The 21,452-nt window shown below is 39.1% G+C and overlaps 1 protein-coding gene across 1 annotated transcript in view; it reads right to left on the reverse strand.

Moving 5' to 3' along the window:
* Nucleotides 1-21,452, reverse strand: part of FREM3 (FRAS1 related extracellular matrix 3) — a 68,210-nt gene that overhangs the window by 25,797 nt on the left and 20,961 nt on the right. The window contains 4 exon segments of the mRNA XM_013951556.2: nt 5,715-5,966; nt 6,168-6,293; nt 6,563-6,793; nt 11,607-11,753. Coding sequence (XP_013807010.2) covers nt 5,715-5,966; nt 6,168-6,293; nt 6,563-6,793; nt 11,607-11,753 — 756 coding nt within the window.

Consider the following 21,452-nt stretch of genomic DNA (forward strand, 5'->3'; position numbering starts at 1 on the left):
CTTTTGACATTTTGGATCTGACCTTCCAAAAATTAAATAAATATTCCTTTGAAGGTGGGGGAGATGCCTAGCTAAGTTCTTTTCTGAGCAGAAACTGCGCTACTCAGCTAATTGAGAATTTTATATTTGCCTAGAAACACTATCTGCACATAGACGTGTGTGTGTATAATTTTGCTTTGCCAAGTAGTAATCCAATGCAAATTTTCCCCACCCCAACTTTCCAATCAGCAGATCAATTATTTGACCCCTGCTATCAGGAGACTTTTCTTTCTTTTTCTTTCTTTCTTTCTTTTTTTTTAAACAAAAGTAAAGGTTGCAAGTGCCTCTCTGTTTTTTCCTAAGTAGTCTGCCAAATTTCTTAGCATTCAAGGTACAAGTTTTGAATCATGCTGAATCCCATTTTGGCTATTCTTAACTTTACAATAAAAATCAAAACCATCACATTGCATGAAAAAGGTTCCAGGAACCTCCAAAAGATTTGGCGTTTCTTTTCTGCTGACATGATAGATGAGATTTTTAAGACCATCACATCCTGTTCCCACTGGCTATGCACTTTTTACTACTGAAGTCTTCTGCAGGTGGTGGGGAGAAGAAAAGGATTCTAAATATCCAAACATATGGTATATGCCTTCTCGTCACAGCAAATGAACCTATGAATGGGTAGTTTTCTTTAACCATCTTGCATAAAGCACAGAAAGAGTAATTCAGCATAAGTCAATGGCAACACTTCAGGTTATATCAGAGTCACCGGGACCAGAATCTCACTCCACCTGAGTGGGCAGGAAATAACTGGGGTTCTTCCCAAAGGCATAATCACCACCAGCATTCTGATCATTTGGACAAAAACTGTTACAATTTTGGCCACGTTTCACAAAGATGATCACTGTAAAATATTTACTCTGGCAAGGGTTATCAAGAATCATTGCAATTGCTCTTCTCTTCTTTCTCAGTCCTTCTCCCCCTCCAAAAGAATTGTCCAAAATACTGGATTTACTTAATATCAGACTGGTTATTTTTCTCTATTTACATTTGAATTTGCTTTCAAACATCAACAGCCCATTCAATTTCACTTAGGCAGAGCTTAACGGATTTTCAAGTGCAGGTTGAAAATTGTCTCCAAGTTTTGAGACCAGGCAGTTCAACTTTTTGCAGTCCATGGTAACTGTCTTGAGTTAGGCCTTTAAATCTCAGCCTCCTTAATTAGGAAACTAACATTTTTTTTTTCCTCTTGAATGTTTATACTGTGTCTACAAGTATATAGGCTGCAATATTATTGTATCTTCAGAAGTCAATGCTGCTCCTTTTGATAACAAGCTTTTTGTTTTGAAATATGACTTAAGGAAATGCAATAATCAGTCATATTATTCTTATTGTACTCAGCTTTCCTATTTATATTATACTCCTTGTAGTCTGTCATTTTAAATCCAGTGTTAAGCTTTGTAGAACTTTTCTGCTGAGAGCACTTAAAATGGCTAATGCAATGATCCAAATGGGAGCTTCTCAGTCTTACTGTTTTATCAATGAAAAATACTGCATAAGTGAATACTTTTCTTCATTACCAATGTGTAGATAAAAAGATAAAAAAGAAAAAGTATTTATGTAATTTTTTTAAGTCATTCAAGTGAACATGTTTTCCATGTTAATATAGTACAACTCAAAGGAATTGCTCCTTGTATACTGTGACCAGTCAAATATTCAATAGCATTTTCTGTGTCTTCAGTTTCTGCTTATCTATATACACCTACTCTTCCAAAAACAGTAGGAAGAAAACCATCAGCCAGTGGACTATTAAAAAAAAACCCAACAGGTCTGCTCTTCAAGGAACATGACACCTGTGCTACAACTATTACAGCAATTTAATCACTTATCTCTGAAACATAATCCATTCTTGTTATGCGAGCCAAAACAAAACCTTTGTACCTTTTAAAAAACTAGCACAGGATAACTGGAGAGAAAGAGAAGCCTATACAAAATACATGTTTGTCACATATCAAATACACTGGGACCTAAACTGTCAACTCAAATAAAGCCAAATATTTTAAATAAAATTATTTCTGGAAGCAAAACCAATATAGCAAGGAATGAGTCAGTGAGTTACATTTTAATCTTAGTGACATTAGTCTCTCAGGAAGAAAACAGTTTTACTGAACTTGCACCTTTCCCTGGTCTTTTAGACAAAACCACAGAAAATAAGATTTTACTTATATCAGCTGTACTAGAATTTTGTTCAGCATGTTCTCTTTAACACGCATGTGACACTGGTTTAAGGAACCTACTGTTGCAGATGTTGCTTCCTATAAAAATTAGGTTAATATTTATTACACTGCAGGAACTGCAGAGAAGCAGCGGTCTAGAGTGAAATGCCATTTTTGTACACATCTATTGCTAACAGGTTGAAATCCCCTATATCTCAGTTGAGCTCAGGACAACAAGCCATATTTTCACCCTCATTATGTTCAGTCCCATAAGCATTATAATTTATTTCCTGAATATAGCAGAGCAGACTTATGGTACAGACAGACTTTACCATACAATTCCTTTTCTGTACTGCTCCAACAGTTGAAAAGGGGTCAAGAGCTTGTCTGTGACAGAGGTGGTCGCCCAGAGGCCACGAGAAGACTTAATAATGTACTGCAGCTGTAAGTGTTGTAGTGTACGTGACATCTCCAGCTTTACCATGTCTGGCAAGAGCCTGTGATTTGCTAAATTGATTCCTGCAGATGAGCACGGCATCTATATGACTAAATGGCCATGGTTCATTGCAGAAGATTGTCAGACAGAAAGCTAACAGATAACTCAGGAGAGAATATCCTTCTCAAGAACCACCAGAGAATTGCTCGTCTTCAGGATCACTCAGAACTACATATTTTCTCCTCCAGGAAGAATGGTTAAAGCATCCTCTTATTCTTTTCTCTAATCCATGCTTTAACCTGGGTTGCTTTGTCATGTAACTCCCACAGAGGATACTTAAATTTCAGCTGATTTCCCTATTTATCAATATTTACCTTGTGGAGACCTGGACTAACCTTAATCCTACAGAAACTTTTCTTCTTGTTCCTGAATAGTCCAATCAAATTGATTAATTTAAATTTCATGACTGTAATTTTTTTTAATATATATTCAGAAGCTGTTTGCCATTCAGATAAGTTTTAGAAGAAACTTCTAGCAAGGGAATACATTTTGAAGACATGCATCATGTTCTGGATTTCAAAGGCTGATGTACTAACTCAAAAGAAATAGAGAGCAGCAGAAATTACTCTTCCTGGTTTGCAAAGTAACAAAGAAAACAACTCTAAAAGCAGAGGTCATTCATGTATTTATACTCTTCTTTTCTTTCCCCTTCAGGACAGTTAGTAAAGAAACCATTGCTGTAATTACAAACCATTTAACTAAGAAAGCAGAATGGCATCCAAGCTAACTGATAATCTTTAGTAAACATTGGTAATTTCAGTCACGAAATGCCATAAACTATTCATTTAAAATTAAATTTCTTTCTTTAAAAAGGTTGAAGTGTTTGCTCAGCCTGAAAAGCCAACCAATTTTCTAATTTTTTAGAAAAAAACAGGTCCTGAAACCTGTTATACCTGTGACGCCACTTAAACACACAAGAAAAAAGAGCTAATGTGGATTTCTGCTTGCTTATAAAATCACAAGTTGTTTGCACCTCTTTCTTCAAAGCCCTTCAGGGAACAAGCGGATCCTTTGTTCAGTCAGACACAGTCAGCCAGCATGCTCCCATGTTACAAGAAAACGATACAGAACTTGGAGTTTACTGCTATAGGACCAAGGGCCTACGACAAAGCCCACATTGTTCGCTGGTTTGGAGAGACCCCAGATCAAAGGATAGGCATTATGTCTTGATATTCGCTTGGACTTTTTTTTCCTAAGTCTTGAACAAACACTTTCCTTCATTTAAATGTCACTCTGATGCTATGAGAATGTGGAGTAATAACTGGCTTTAGAGATATTTATGTTTTAAACCTTTTCATCCACTAAGTTAAATGAAACTGGTGACTATGAAGACCCTTGAGACCTAATAATGACTTGTTTCTGTTTTTCATGTGCATGTAACATAGTCATATGAGGAGCTATGGATCTTCACTTGAGACAGTGTGTGGCAGACCTCTGCTTATGACAGTGGAAACATTATTTCAACAGAAAATTTCGGGACTCTTTCTATATAAACTCTGTTTGCTTTAAGGAATTCCTTGACATATGCCTCTCAAGACGTATTTCAAACTTTGATCAATGCCTTCCTCCTCATAAGGCATAAAATATATTGAACCTGAGTGGAGATGGAGATCAGTTATAATAAAGCTAACCACGGCCTGATTCAATATTAATTTATACTGTTTATGGTCAGTTACATCTGTACAAACGAGCTCAGAACAATATAAGATCAGAACAGTAATATTTTGCATTTTCCTTTCTTTTTTAAGGCTTGCTGGCTGGCTAACACAGGGTTATTATTATCCTTCATTACTCCAAATAAGTGTTTTATGTATATTTTAAAGTCTCCTAATTTCTTTCTTTCTTTCTTAAGGGGGGAAGTGAAGGGCAAGGGGAGAGAAGAAGCAATGCTACCAAGGAATTTAAAGCTGCGAAACATAACAGTGAGCAATATGGCATCATGGAAATACAGAGCAATGGTATAACACAGCCTCTAGATTCAGTTGTCATTTGCACTTGCCGCTTTTTCTCTTCAGAGGGCTCCCCTCTCCTCGATGTTAGAGGCATCACAGCACACCTCATCCTGAACAATTTGATCAAAGGATTCTGCAGATACAGTTACACTCTGCTTCACGGAGTTGTGCTCGCTTCTTTTCAGCCGGAAAGAGGCACTTTCTGGCTTGCTATTGCCTTGCTATTTTTGCCGAGACTAACAATTAGAAGTATGCCAGGTTCAGTCTGCATACCTCACCTGTTAAAATATTGCCCTTTACAATGGAATACTACCTGACCACTATACTGTATCATGGCTTTGCCTAATCACAGTACAAAACTCCAGCCTTATCTACTGCAGTTATATTCACAAGATTGGGTTAGGAAGTAAAGGTTTAGATATAGACTAAAAGTAGCAGAAGCACTAAAAGATGTAGAAATAAAGAAGTAGGAGGCAAAATACATGGCTTTTCTTCTGTTTCTGTATAATAGTATTAAATCTTGAATTGAATTCTGTCTCTGTCACTTTATAATAAAAAGGTAAGATTCTTACTCCTACCTTTTAAGGGCATTAATCTTGACATGCTGGGAATCAAATGTCCATGTCAAATTAGTCTCTATTATTTAATTCTGCTCTTCAACTTCAATTTGATAGTATTCATGTTTTTTTAGTCTATACTATTGCCACAAAGCTGATCCTATTGTAATGACAGACTCTGCTTCACTAACAGTCAATCTAATCCTAGCAGATCTATTTTAGACCAATAAAACTGCCATCTGCTTCTAAATCAGTAATAAAATAAAATCTAATCCTCAACTCCTACTGCAATAATAATACAGTGCAAGCCAAAATCCATGTTTCAGATTTATGCTGTATCTTAAACATAGTACATGTTTGTCCTGCCAACTTTTCTATTGAGCAAATCATAGATCTATGCTTTCTGCTACTAAAAAAAAAAAAAAAAAAAAAGCCACAGTGGAAGAGAACATTGATCAGAAAAAAATCCAAAGAGAAAAGTCCCAGCAAAACAAACGTGATTCTTTGTACTCACTGTCATCTGCGTCAGCCAAGATGACTACTTTGGCGCTTGGGAATTCAGTGCCGATTTGGCCTCCCACTGGCATGCTCAGAGACACACTGAAGACCTCATCTTCCTCATAGAGAGAGTCATCAATAATTATAATACGACAGATTTTCTCAGTCTCATCCTTATTAAAGTGAACAATGCTGGTATGATCTTTGGGACGGGAGATGTAGTCAGAGTAAGACAAAACAGTAGATGGAACTGTGCCTGTAGCAGAACCTATAAGGAGACAGTGAAAAAACAAATTAAAGGGACTCAGGCAAATCAAAAATGACATATAAGTTGCCTGCAAAAATCACTTGTTTCAACTACTGAAGTCAGCAGAAATACCTGCTGACTAACAGCAGCTGGATTTGCTTTCTCACCTACCTAAATATGAATATTATGCTGAATAATCTGTTATCTAGCTAGATAATATACCTTGGTGTGTGGAACAAATGACCATTAATTCTTGACTGACATCTCCAGATCTTCTAATAAGAACCTGCAGCTCACCAATATCTTCCTCTACTCTATATTCCAGCTGAGGAATATACACTGTAGATTCTGAGAAAAAAAAACGGGATGAGAGAAGTGGAAATCCAGGCTGAACATGAATGAAATTACACACAGTATGAATTAGGCCAGGGAAGAGATTTAATACGAAGTACCAATTCCTCGTTCAGCTAGGTGAGGCTCTAAGTCAGGACTGAACAAGAACTGAACAACAACAGTCCGAAGATAGACATGGCATATGGGTATCCACAGGACACGCAACTGAATAGTACTGCACCTAATTGCAAATTTTGCATCATGGAATGGGAAGTGATACATACCATCACCAGGATCCACAATCTCAACTGTTGCTGCTACTGGAATCTCAAGGGCAGCCATAACAGGATCAGACAAAATAATCTGGAATGTTTCAGATGCTTCATATTCATTGTCTACAAAAATTCTCACTCGCCAGGTAGCAGAAGCCTGTCCTGGATTGAACTGGACCTGTTTCTGAGCTTTCCCTTTGAAGTCTTTGTCCTTTACTGCTGTGCCATCTTTGGTTCCAATACCTGAGTAAAAATTTGGAGGAATTACTTTCCACACATTTTAATATTTTAATGAAATTAAAATTAGTTTTCAAATAATAATCTGGCAATTACCAAACTTCAGGAAAACCAGCTGTTAAGATGATTATATCACACTTTCTTTAGGGCCATGTTGTATAGCTCATAAAAAACAGGTAATTAGGATAGGGTCCTGCAAACATTTGTGTACATAACAAATTTTTTATTTGCATGAATAATTCTTCTGACTTTCTCCTCCTGGGTACTTAAAACCTACATAAACATCAACAAAGTTATTGAGGCATAAGGGTATTTATCAAATAAAAGCCCTGTTCAACAAGGCCAAGTTTCCTATCTGTAAAAAAATTTATTGATCAAGTATTCCAGTTATGCCTTCAGAAAAGATGTATCAGCCTGTCAGACATTTATGCATGTCAATTAAGGTGTTTAAGGTTATATTGAAGGTATAATTTAGTCACTCGCATATGAAAAAGTGAGGGGGATGGATGAGAGGAGGAGGAGACGGACTTTCCAAGTTAACGACTGGCTGCGCCGCTGGTGTTGGCAACAAGGTTTTGGTTTCTACGACCATGGGACCCTGTTTGAAGATTGACAACTGATGGCGAGAGATGGGATCCACCCCACGAGGCGGGGCATGCGGGTCTTTGCCAACAGGTTGGCCAACCTGGTAAGGAGGGCTTTAAACTAGGAAAGATGGGGGAAGGGAAGAGTTATAGTGCCAGGGTAGCTGGCAAAAGACTGCTCAAGTCGGGATGCCTCCAGCAGGTGAATGCAGCCAGGGAAGTGTGCATGGGATGTGGCTATGGAGGATCCTCTGGTATCCCTCCTGGGAAACCTGCATGCTCGATCACCTCCCTGAAATGCCTGTACACCAATGCACGCAGCATGGGGAACAAACAGGAAGAACTAGAGATGTGTGTGCGGTCACAGGGCCATGATCTCATTGCCATTACAGAGACATGGTGGGATAGCTCGCATGACTGCAGTGCTGTCATGGAGAGCTACGTGCTTTTTAGGAAAGACAGGCCAGGAAAGCGAGGTGGTGGAGTTGCTCTTTATGTGAGAGAGCAACTGGACTGTACTGAGCTGTGCCTAGGGGTGGATGAAGAGCGAGTTGAGTGCTTATGGGTAAGGATTAAAGGGCAGGCTAGCATGGGTGACACTGTTGTGGGTGTTTACTACAGGCCACCTGATCAGGAAGAGGAAGTCGATGAGGCCTTCTACAGACAGCTGGAAGTAGCCTCACAATCCCAGGCCCTGGTTCTCATGGGGGACTTCAACCACCCTGATATCTGCTGGAGAGACAACACAGCTAGGCACAAACAGTCCCGGAGGTTCCTGCAGAGCATTGGTGACAACTTCTTGACACAGGTGGTGGAGGAGCCAACAAGGAGAGGTGTGCTGCTGGACCTCGTACTAACAAACAAAGAAGGACTGGTGGAAGATGTGAAGGTTGGGGGCTGCCTTGGCTGCAGTGACCACGAGATGGTGGAGTTCAGGATCCTGCGAGGAGGAGGCAGGGCACTAAGTAGGATTGCAACCCTGGACTTCAGGAGAGCAAACTTTGGCCTCTTCAGGGACCTACTTGGAGGAATCCCATGGGTTAGGGCCCTAGAAGGAAGGGGCATTCAAGAGAGCTGGTTAATATTCAAACATCACCTCCTCCAGGCTCAAGAGCGGTGCATCCCTATGAGTAGGAAGTCAAGCAAAGGAGGTAGGAGACCTGCATGGATGAGCAAGGAGCTCCTGGCAAAACTCAACCAGAAGAAGGAAGTATACAGAAAGTGGAAAGGGGGACAGGCCACTTGGGAGGAATATAGGAACATTGTCAGAGTATGCAGGGATGTGACGAGGAAGGCTAAGGCCCGTTTGGAATTAATCTGGCGAGAGATGTCAAGGACAACAAGAAGGGCTTCTTCAAATACATCAGTAGCAAGAGGAAGACTAGGGAAAATGTGGGCCCTTTGCTGAATGGGGTGGGTGCCCTGGTGACGAAGGATGCAGAGAAGGCAGAGTTACTGAATGCTGCCTTTGCTTCAGTCTTTACTGCTGAGGCCAGCCCTCAGGAACCCCAGATCCTGGAGGCAAGAGAGAAAGTCTGGAGAAAGGAAGACTTTCCCTTGGTGGAGGAGGAGTGGGTTAGAGATCATTTAAGCAAACCTGACACCCACAAATCCATGGGCCCGGATGGGATGCACCCACGAGTGCTGAGGGAGCTGGCGGATGTCATTGCTAAGCCACTCTCCATCATCTTTGAAAGGTCATGGAGAACAGGAGAGGTGCCTGAAGACTGGAAGAAAGCCAATGTCACCCCAGTCTTCAAAAAGGGCAAGAAGGAGGACCCAGGGAACTACAGGCCAGTCAGCCTCACCTCCATCCCTGGAAAGGTGATGGAGCAGCTCATCTTGGAGGCCATCTCCAAGCATGTGGAGGACAAGAAAGTGATCAGGAGTAGTCAGCATGGCTTCACCAAGGGGAAATCATGCTTAACCAATCTGATAGCCTTCTCTGATGGAATGACTGGCTGGGTAGATGAGGGGAGAGCAGTGGATGTTGTCTACCTTGACTTCAGCAAGGCTTTTGACACTGTCTCCCATAACATCCTCATAGACAAGCTCAGGAAGCGTGGGCTGAATGAGTGGACAGTGAGGTGCATTGAGAACTGGCTGAATGGCAGAGCTCAGAGTTGTGATCAGCAGCGCAGAGTCTAGTCGGAGGCCTGTAGCTAGCGGTGCCCCCAGGGGTCAGTCCTGGGTCCAGTCTTGTTCAACTTCTTCATCAATGACCTGGGTGAAGGGACAGAGTGCACCCTCAGCAAGTTTGCTGACGATACAAAACTGGGAGGAGTGGCCGATACACCAGAGGGCTGTGCTGCCATTCAGAGAGACCTGGACAGGCTGGAGAGGTGGGCGGAGAGGAACCTCATGAAGTTCAACAAAGGCAAGTGCAGGGTCCTGCACCTAGGGAGGAATAACCCCAGGCACCAGGACAGGTTGGGGGTCGACCTGCTGGAAAGCAGCTCTGCGGAGAAGGACCTGGGAGTGCTGGTGGACACCAAGTGAAGCATGAGGCAGCAATATGCCCTTGTGGCCAAGAAGGCCAATGGTATCCTGGGGTGCATCAGGAAGAGTGTTGCCAGCAGGTCGAGGGAGGTGATTCTCCCCCTCTACTCAGCCCTGGTGAGGCCACATCTGGAGTACTGCGTCCAGTTCTGGGCTCCCCAGTACAAGAGGGATGTGGCACTACTGGAGCAAGTCCAGCGAAGGGCTACAAAGATGATTAGGGGACTGGAGCATCTCTCTTAGGAGGAAAGGCTGAGAGAGCTGGGCCTGTTTAGCTTGGAGAAGAGAAGGCTGAGAGGAGATCTTATCAATGTGTACAAGTATGTGAAGGGAGGGTGTCGAGAGGATGGGACCAGACTCTTTTCAGTGGTGCCCAGTGACAGGACGCGAGGCAACAGGCACAAACTGAAACACAGACGCTTCCATCTGAACATGAGGAAATACTTTTTCACTGTGAGGGTGACAGAGCACTGGAACAGGTTGCCCAGAGAGGTTGTGGAGTCTCCTTCTCTGGAGATATTCAAAATGCGCCTGGATGCAATCCTGTGCAATGTGCTCTAGGTGACCCTGCTTGAGCAGGGGGGTTGGACTAGATGATCTCCAGAGGTCCCTTCCAACCTCAGCGATTCTGTGATTCTGTATTAAAAGCCTGATTTAATACTCAGATAATAGCCTGATACGTTACATTCGTGTTTTGCAAAACAAATATTGTCATGCATGGGATAAAATGATAAAAAGCCTAAAACCTTAAACTTTTTTTTTCCTTTTCCTTTGTTTTTAAAATCAGGGAGAAAAAGGATGTTTCTGCTTAGTGCTCTCAGTTGTTACACTGGTACAAAGAGGACAAAAGTGAGATGCTTATGTTTGGTTGGGGATTTCTATGATTTCTATTTGCTTGACTGCAAAGCTGTCATGAGTGGGAGCTCTGCTATCCCATGATATCACACTCACAACTTCAGTGTGCTCCACACCTACCACCTTTGCTAGCAGATGGCCCTTTGAGAATTACGAGTAACTTTTCATATAGCTCAAAGGTCTGTGTAACGCTGCCTTTGTAAGACAGGAGCTGTAGCTAACTTCTCCACAAATTGGTTCTGCAAGCAGAGACCAGCTGTTTCAAGTCATCTAGGACAAAAAATGTTTTATCTATTTATTTAGGTATTTATTTTTAAACCAAAGCAAATATGTTATGAAATGTATCCTCTTGCTAAAATAACAACAATTATCATTTTCCAAGATGGAATGGACACAGAACAGGAGACACTTCAAGCATCCCAATTGCTGTTTCATTGTTTAGCAACATCAGAAGAGAGACACTGAGGCAAAGAGCAGAAATTTATTTTGATGATCTGTTCTTACTTCTACTAATACATACACAGAAGCTGGGGGATTTCATCCAAGGAGGATGGTACTGCCTAAAGGAGGCTTTATATAAAAAATTACACATAAATATGTGTCTGTATACATTTATCTATCTATCTATAGATGGATAGATATAGAGGTAGAAATAAACAACAACAAAAAAACCTGTCTCCATGTAATGTACTCAGATTTCTGGGGCGGCAGCAGTGGAAAATGAAATACAAAGCCATGTTTGAGCAATAAAAATCTATACCATTGTTATGGTAATTCTTTGGCATATATTAAGCAAACAGAGGAGCTAGCAACTATGGAACAGCTCCTTAACAGGTGCCTTTCCTGGTGCAAGAAATTTCAAACATTAAAGATTTACTTACTGGTAAAAGAGGTCTCTCCCAGATATCCTCTGCGTCTGATGGTCACCTCCAAAAATTTGGAGTTCTCATCTACAACATAGTACTCCTTCTCCAAGGAAATCCAAGCCCAGTTCAGTCGAAAGAGTTGACTCCTTAACATGTTCCACCCTGTGTCACAGAAAAAACATCCTGAATACTACATCCAGTTAGTAAAACACAGCTAGAATTCCCTAGAGTCATTGCTTAAATATACTTGTACCAGCATCAGGACAAATCCAGTCTACTTGTTTATCCATGTATACGATGGAAAGAGATACATAACACTAAAAACAATGTCCCACTCTCCAAAACCTTCCATGCCAACCTCTCCACATCTTCCACAGGCTGGAGGCTAGTTCAGGGGTCACTGCCTGTGCTTCAGCACTCCAGCTCCCTAACTGAGCTACCTATTAACTCCCAAAGACTAGTTCTGCAAAGATTATTTCTGTCAGGAGCAGGATTAAGCTGTGAAAATAACTCTTTGGGAGGCTTTGGGCAGGTCACATTGTAGTCTTGCATTAATGACTCTTTTTAACAATGCTAGTATGTGCCTATCAACATCAAATAATGACAATGACCTGAATTCAGCTGTTCCTAGTAAATGTAGGCAACATGTAGTATCACATAGGGAAGATATCGTATCCTGAATTATGAATGATGAATTGTGCAAAATATTTGGAGGTTGTGACTAAGCTTCTCGTTTTCAGGAAAACCATTTATTAAAAATAGCAGTTAGTCTCTATTACATGAAGGAAAACAGAGGAAAAAAATCAAATTATGAACATAAAGCTGTTTAACAAAGCCAACAAAATTTAGTTTATGATTTTCTTCTGTTTTGGAAAATTAACCCTTCAGAGGTATTCTGTAAAAGTCTTACATGATCAGGCCCCATTCCCTGTTTGCATACAACAAAGGTAATTAAATAACAACTGCTCCTGAAGTCATAAACTTTCAGCTCATTAATTATTTTTTTCTAGCAAAATTAGGCCTTATGCTGCATGCAGTATGCTTTGTAATAGAAGATTGTAACATATGACTTCAGAAACTTTTAATTACTAATGGATAATAGACAAGGTATGGACAACATAAGAAGTAAGAGGAAAAAAACCAGCCGCTTACATCAAGAACCCATAAAACACTGTTCACCACTTATCTGATGAATTGCCACATATATATATTTCCATATTCAGCAGTTCTAAATTAGTAAAGAATAGTATGTTAATACCCAAAATGGCAGAACACTTTTTTTCATTTTGCTCTGATGAAAAGTACTTTCAGCCACCATCTCAGACTTTGTGGTAGCCTGGGTAGCTAGCAGTGTTTCTATACAACTCCACAGGTGAAGCAATATTTCTTCACCATAGCTGCTCTGCAGACGTGAGCATATTTGCAGTTGACTTTGATTTGCAGGATAGCTAAAACTTACTGAAAGGGATTAGGAATGTAGGAAGAAAGTGCAGGGGAAAAAACAGTGAAGGGAATAAAAGGAGTGAAAAGTTTGAGAAGCACAGAAAGAAAGCACAGCTCAGAAAAGAAAGTAGATATACATATGTATGAAAGGAAAAACAGTTCCAAAAGTAAGATCATTTAGAAAAGGTGATGAGATGGAGGAGAAAATCTGAATTAATGCATAATTTTAGCTAGAAAATTAAGCAGTAAAGTCATAAATGGGCACTCATCTCCCCACTACTAAAAACCTTCAAAATTTCTTGGACAAGAGAACAAGGGGATAGGTCAGGAATACTTGAACATACAGTTTGTTGGGAAATCATCAGTTTGTCTTTCTGTCTCTATTTGGAACATAATGAATCTTTTACTATGTCTCAAGGAGGGTTTTTTTTTCAGATAACTCACACTCCAAGAAATTAAAAACAAAACAAAACAACTTCCCCCTTCACTTTTCCATGTATTGACATAGATACAGTTGGAAAGGGTTTGGGGGAGGTTTTTTGGTTGGTTGGTTAGTTTTTGCTGTTGTACAACACAAGGCCAGGCTGTATTGTAATGAGTGAATACTCCTAGGCTGGTATTTGTTATGAGCGAATATTTTTGCTCAGAAGGCACAAGTGGCCATTCTGAGCAGATCAGCTAAACGCTGCTGTGAATCCCTAATCTTGTTTAATCTTCCTTCTTCACAGGCATGCACATAAGGTCTAATATGTTACTCAGGCAAGGAGCAGGCATGCATCCTACTAGACTCAGGAAAACTTTGTTCTGACAAAAATATTTTCCATGACACTTAAATAAAAATGAAAAAACAGAAACAATTTCAGAAGAGATTCATAAAATTTAGAAATGGATGTACAGGAGCTGACAACAAGCCCAGAAATTTTTGTTCCAGCAAAAGAGAACTCAGTATTTGCAGCAAATCATCATCACTGCATTTCTAAGTAAACTGATTTCACTGATAGAGTGGAGTTGCATTTAACAGTATAATTAGGAGAAACACCAGGAGAAAAGTAGTTTTGTATAATGTGATTCCTAAGGGTTGACTAATTCTTGCCGCCTTCTCTGGTGGCACCTTCTATGCCACCTCTGACCTCAGTCACAGATAAGAGCAGTCTAGCTGTGACATGGCCTATGGAGAAACATTCCCTCTTTTAGAAGAGGATGGAAAAAATTAAAACCTGAGGGCTCAAGAAGGGGAGCTGGGGCAGGGACAGAGAAGGATACATGCTACCAAGGCACTCCTTATCACTATCTGAGGAATTTCCAGTTGTCCCTTAGAGCAACTTTATATCATTACAGAGATACAAACCAAATTTATCAGAGGTCAGCCACATACATATTCTTACATAGCCTGCTTATTATGAGTTAGGTCCAACTCCTACTCTTCATTTAATTTCTGTTAAGAACAAATGAAGCTTCTCCATGTAACCAAGCAGCTCAAACAGTAACAGTCTGCCCCAAAATCAGGCCTATGATCCAGCAAAGATACATACAAGACACACAGGAAGTAGGAATTTTGCTAGCTATTACTTCTTACAAAAGTCTGTGTGTCTGGACAGACACAAAGAAAAAAGAAAAAGAAGAGAGAGAAAATGAAAGGCAGAGTAAAGGAACATGAGAATAGGAGACGTTAAAAAAAAAAAAGGAAAAAAAAAGAAAAAAGAACCTGCCCCTGAGGAAAGCTAAGAGTGAGACTTTAAGACTTGATAAGAAAGACACTTGAAAGTGTAAGCAGAGATACTGCCTCTTGTTTTATTTTGCAGTGTTTCTGGTAACAACACTTTGTACAGTCTCTGGAAAAGTGACCTTTAATCATTTTTCATGTTAACTAGAACAGGTATAAAACACTAAATTTTTGGCTAACCAATTTTGTGTCAGAAAATACTTTTATCAAAAAGAAACTGAGAAACTTCCTTGCCAATTTTTTGCCCCAGAGGATTCTTGGATTTTTATTATGCAAAAGACTATTAAGCAAATACATTGTCTGTAAAACGTGACAGATGTTCCTTGAAAAATATCTGCAGATGAAACTAATGAGAAAAAGTCTCTGCTTTGCTGAACTGTATTTGGCCTGAAAGAAATCATGGGAACTGTGGAAATTTGTTTTTCCATGACCTTATATTTTTGTATTGATTATATTAAAAGCTATATTCCAAAGAATCACCTTCATTTCTGTGTTTAGGTTAATTACATAGACCGCTGTAGAAGAAGCAATACCAACTAATTCATTTAATTAGTCTAAATTGTGCAGTTTTATGAACAATCAGTTTATTTTATGATAAATCTGTTTATGAACAATCCATCGCTCCAGACTATTTTAGCAGAGAATTCTTATGAATTCTTCACAATAATAAATACATTCAATAATTCTGCAAGCTGTTTGCACAGATAAACTGGAAAAACTTACCTAATAAATTCTTCATTAGCAATTACTTCCCCAGTCATCATCTTGCATATATTCATGGTCTATCTGGGCTTTGATCCTAATCCAACCTAATGCATCAGATTTAATTTATGCTTTCTCACAGTATCAATATTTCAAAAGCCACCAATCCATTCGCAAGCTGTCATCTCTGGTTATCTATACAAATGATTTGCCAAAACTCTAAACTATCACAAGACTGATATACAGAATATGATTTTTAACAATGAGCCTTTTATCAACAGAATATAAATGACTAACAGACTGCTATAAGCTTTTGAAATGGTAGTATGATAAACATGCTTTGTGGATGCTGGTACAGTGCAGATAAGTGAAATGAATACAGTAGCTAACAATCCATATATAAAAATAGAAAGATCGATCACCAGACACCACAGATTCTTGTCTGAATTCTGGAGAAGTGCCAAGAGGTAGAACAGAAATGTAAGACACGACTCTTTCATGCTTCAGGCCTTGCAGATTTTAGATCATTCTTCCAAACTTCGGTCCAAATTTTATCCCTTCCCTTGGTACACCTGGTGAAATGTGTACTCAGCTGTAAAAAACACTGCCACATTGCCATTTTACAGAGCCATAGGAAGAACAGAGCATGAGGAAAGACAGCAACAGTATGGTTTCTTGAACCCTCCAGCTGCTTGATGTTGGCTGAAGTTCCACAACAGTGTAACCAGCTGGAGTCTCTTTGGGAACCTTACAGAAGCCAGAACTTTTCTGACAAGTATCAACATTAAAATAACTGACAACAGCCTCTTCCTCCCTTTCTTTTGATTTTCTACCTCTGGAGCTTCTCGATATTCTTGGATTCTTCCCGCACTGACACTGCCTTTTTATACACTCTATCCTTTGATATCCTCACAAGGGAATGCTGGCTGTGTTGTCCAAAGAAGGACACTTGTCCTGTTTCAAGAGAACTATCACTTTTTATATAACTGCATCTTGCAGACAATAAGAGAAGCTCCAGAGCACCACAAAAGGTGTTCATATTACAACACTTGGCCAGGACATTCTACAGCCAAGCTCCTGTAAAAGAGAGAAGGTGAAGCGGGTACCCAAAGTGGAAATAAAAGCTTTTGAATGGAATCTAGCTCACTACCATACAAAGAGCTCATGAAGCAAGTAAATTGTCCCTGGAAAAGAGCTTCATCATCACTTACATGCTGTATATCACAATGAAGAAAGCTCGGCAGCAATTTCATGACATGCAAAATGAGTGATGGCAGTGTCATTTGGATATGCAGCAGATTATTTCAGTTGAAAGTAGGAAATAACTGCTGCAAACCTAAGAAGAACTCCCAAAAGTAAACAGATTGCTGAACATCACTGCAGAAAAATTGATGACTGAGTAATAGAACGTACAACATATAAGGGGAGAACGATATCTTCAACCTATGGATGTACTGATTTGGCAAGTAATTCCTTTATGCTAATCCTTGAATCTGCAGAAAAGATCATGACACTAATTAAATAACTCTGCAGACAGATTAGCTGGTGCACATTTATTCTTCAGAAATGCTCTTTAACTTCAGTCCTAGAAACTACACTACTCAGAAGAGAAAAACTTTGGATCTGGTCTTAAATCAGCACCCAGCCCTTCTGCTAAGATTGACTGAATCTCAAAGGAACTTCTGTTTAAGCTGTTAGTGATAGGCTAGAGTGAAGGATATCAGCTGAACTTGCAGTCTCCTTCCCAATGGCTTGGTCACTGCCTATGACTACAAAAATCTGTGTCAGTATATAAAAACAATGAAAAGTTATCTGGTACCTCACACTGACAAAATTTAATAAAAGGTATAGTGATGTGATCCAGTTGTGATAACTATGATGAACTGACTATGTATCATAATCTTACAGAACATAAAAGTCCAAAATTTACTACTTGGATTGGAAGAAAACTCCACACATTTTTCAAGTGAACAGGACTGATACATAACCTCACTGTTAAACAAATGCTAATATTGCAGTTTTGATACACAAAAAACCACAGATAAAATATATTTTTTGCCTTGAACCCAGAATAAATAAAAGCTCAAGGTGTAGAAACTAATACAAACCATAAACACAGGAAAAAATGAAGAGTTGTGAGCAGGGATATAAGAGTCTGGCACCACAATCTCTTAAATGCAAACATGGCACACAATTGCTGCTTCCAGCTAATAATATCATATGACAATATGATATGGCAATATTATATGACAAATATAAATAATAGTACCATATAACATTTGGGGGATAATTCTGATTTCACACATTGCTGTTTTTTTCAACAGAATTCCTTGACTTACTGCAGAAGTGAGAACAAGGTTCAGCAAAGATGTCTGAAGATGATAGATCTAATAAGAACAATGTTATTTGACAAAGTCAAGGTTGGAAGTTTTCAAAGGGAATAAAGCATGCACAACCTTAGATCAGTATTTTATACTATTTCAGCACTATTTAGGTTCACCATGCTGGGACACGATCAAAGGGATGTAGACAGACTAGTACAACAGAACGGATATTCATCACAGCCATCTTTAAAAAAAGTGTGTTCCTCAATCAGCCATTCTTCAATCAGTACTTATCACAATTACAAATGTGATCCCTGCCTTGGAGAACAACAATTCTTTGAATCTCTGGCTGTTTTAGGAAAAAGCAGGAGGAAAGATCAATGGATGTGTTCATTATAAATAATACTCCTGCATACTCCCTACTGAACAAAATATAATCTCAGTTAGGTTGTTATATTGTCAGTACTAAAATACATTAAATTTCATTAACAGTCAAATTAATTAGAGAGGAAAGGTATATTACCAAGTTTATCATTCTCCGTGTAATGATAACATCATGACTGACAACACGCATGTCCACAGCACAAAGACTGCATTACTGTATGGTAATCATAATGTAGGGCAGAGCTTTCATTATAAACAAAAAATCTCTAAATTTTCTAAAAGGTGACTTTGATTGAGCGTTAGCCTGAGATAAAACTGACCATCTGTAATGCAAACAGTAGTGTCAGTCATAAATTAAATTCCTCCCCTGAGCCAATGTTCCTTTGCAACGTATTTGAATATGCATTTCAGGTCCCTGAAAAAGTTGAGTCTTTACACTGACACCTTGGAGATGTTGTAAATCAAGGGTCAGTGCAGGAGATTTTTGTTATAGTTTGATCTTTAAAGTATTCCAGCAGGAGGCAGCCGCCTGATTCACAGTTTGAATCTGCAGGTATTCATAAGCACGATGGCTGTCTTGGAAAGTTACTGCATTCATAATTCCCTAAATTACATCATCATGTCAAAATGTAGGAACATAGTTGATACTACAGGCAGTCACTAGGGAATGCTTCTTAAAATGGCATACTAGAGGCTGAACAACCGGCAGCACCTCTGAAGTGAGAAAGAACTTTGCCATCTGAGAATGGTAGGAATAACTTATTTATTATCTGCAGTCACGAAGAAACCTCATAAACCTTTACAGTGTCAGAAAAGGCAGCTGCCTAAATGCAGAGATATTTCTTTCCTGGACAAGCCCAATGTGACTGCTGTTGACCTGATGATCCATTTCTTGAATAACATGGTGAAATACCCACTGGGTAAGGAGGGCACAAGCCAGAGCAATGGCTTGCAACATGGCTGACCTTGGAAAGTTTAGTCTCATTGCTGGTGCCATTTAAGTTCAAAAGTTCAAAAGACATGCGAAAAGTCAAATACCTTAGAAAGTATTTTCCTAGTCCTAGCTTTGGAAGTAGACAATCCTGCTCTCTTCTACCTCATCCCTGTACTGTGCAGCCAGTCAGGGCAAAGGAGTGCAGGCCCTGCACTGGGACGAGCATAAGGCCTGTTCCTTCTGTGTACACAGAAGATGAAGCTGAACACAGGAGAAGCTGAGACAGTCTATGCCAAGACGAGTGCTATCAACACAGAGGGTGTGCCTCTCAACTTCTGGAGACTTGAGCAGAGTTTTGCCTCTTGGAACACAACCCATTTAAAGCTTCCTTTGGAGATATTGCTTTGGAGCAATGTCTGGTTACACATTCTATCAATTAAAGTATGTTCACTTAATTTTTTTACAGATGAATAACAATACTGTAATGCATTTTCTATTGTTTCAGAATAGCTGACTTCTAAGAACAGCTAACAGGCTGAAACAAATGGAAAATATTAGACTTTGATATCAAAGAGGCTAATGCTGCTAATTTCTGTGCTGATACTGACAATGAACTTCAAGGAAATCTGAGTGAAACCAGATAAGAAGTTTGCAGCTGGTAACTATTTCAATTCCCATTTTGCATAACTCAGCCCAAGTTCCAAATATCTGACACTAAATTCTGTAGTATTCTAAAAAAATTTGGGGTACTATAGGAAATGCTTGTTGAACAGAAGAAATAAATTTGTATTCTGTTTGTGAGAGTCTGCATGGTTATTATATGGAACAGGTCTATGTCTCCTTTTTTCTTCCCTTGGATAGTTTCCATATTTCTTTCTTATTTCCCCCTACTTTCCCCTATTTCCGGATAGTAACAGAGAAAGAAATGACCACACCTTCCTAAACGTATCACAGACATACATGGCACGATCAATATCCAATAAAAAAGCATATAAACACATTTTTAAGTTAACTAGGTCTATACTATTTACAAATACCCTCTGGACTCAAATTTTGCTTTGAATTTATATTTCAATTCCTATTTGCCATCTATTTATTCTGATTATTCACCAGATGTTAAGGGAATTATAGTGGAATCTCTTCTCCTCTAATTACAAAAGGTTAAACTAGAAGTCATTTCAAATCCTCTTGCTTAAAATTACCTTCACTAGGAAAGCTTATGGAACAGAAATATTTTCATTTTAATAATACTTAAAAAAAAAATTACCTACTTATACTGTCAAAGACATTAGACAAATAACAGGGCCATGAAGGTGCTAGCAAAAACTCCCATAGCAAACCAGAACAGATATAAAACCAATCTCCTGCAAGTAATGATTGCCAGCATGATAAATTGTGAGTGTGATAGTGAAAGACTATCATAAATATTTCTTCAAGGTAGATTACTTTTTTAGACTTAAACAGCTTAACCTAAAACAAACAAACAACACCCCCCCCCCCACACACACACACTCAGTCCGATAAAGGTTAAGCAAAAACAGAAAAAAAACCTTTAAAAAACAGATTTGCTGTCTGTCAAAGCAACATGTTACAAACAACTCGACCCTTCTTGCAAGGTCAAAATTGACCAAAGCAACTCTCCAAAAGCAAGTGTAAGACTTCAGAAACATATACTCAGTATCTCTGGGTGAACCAAAATCCAATATTGCCAATGATATCTGGTAAGCAGACAAAACGAAACTAACTTTATCTAGTGATAGCAGAAATTGTCCAAGGGTTTGACCTACTTCAGCTCTCCTAATAAGAAAGATCTTACATCCCAGTGAGGAAGAACTTAGCTACTGCCCCACAGTCACAGTACAACACCAGCTGACTAGAGTAGCTGTGTTTTTCTTTAGTTTCCATTCAACTTCTGTTACTGTTTTGAAGCAGTGACAAGTATTTCAGTGCCCCATCTACGAAATCTTGCTGTTTTATTTTATTTTTCTAATAACAACTGAAACGTGTATGTCTCTATATACCTGCATACAATGAATAAGAAACCAAAGGCTTCTACCATTTCATGTTATAGTTACAACAAAATGGCTGTGGAACACACTAACTCATCCATAATGGGAAAGGTAAACAAATGCATAAATCCATTAAAAAAAGGATTGTGTAAAAACAGTCTTTTTTTCTAATTCCTAAAAGTCTCTAAGAGTCTATTAATGTTATCTTTTAAATCTCTCAAGCTAATATTATCAAAAGAAAAGGTAAATAGACTGAGACATTAAGAAGTTCTAACCAGTGACCTTAGAGGAATGGCAAAACAGAGCCATTTCATGGACTCTTCCTTTCACATCATTTTCCTT

The sequence above is a fragment of the Apteryx mantelli genome, chromosome 5, assembly GCF_036417845.1.
Source record: "Apteryx mantelli isolate bAptMan1 chromosome 5, bAptMan1.hap1, whole genome shotgun sequence".
NCBI classification, from domain to species: domain Eukaryota; kingdom Metazoa; phylum Chordata; class Aves; order Apterygiformes; family Apterygidae; genus Apteryx; species Apteryx mantelli.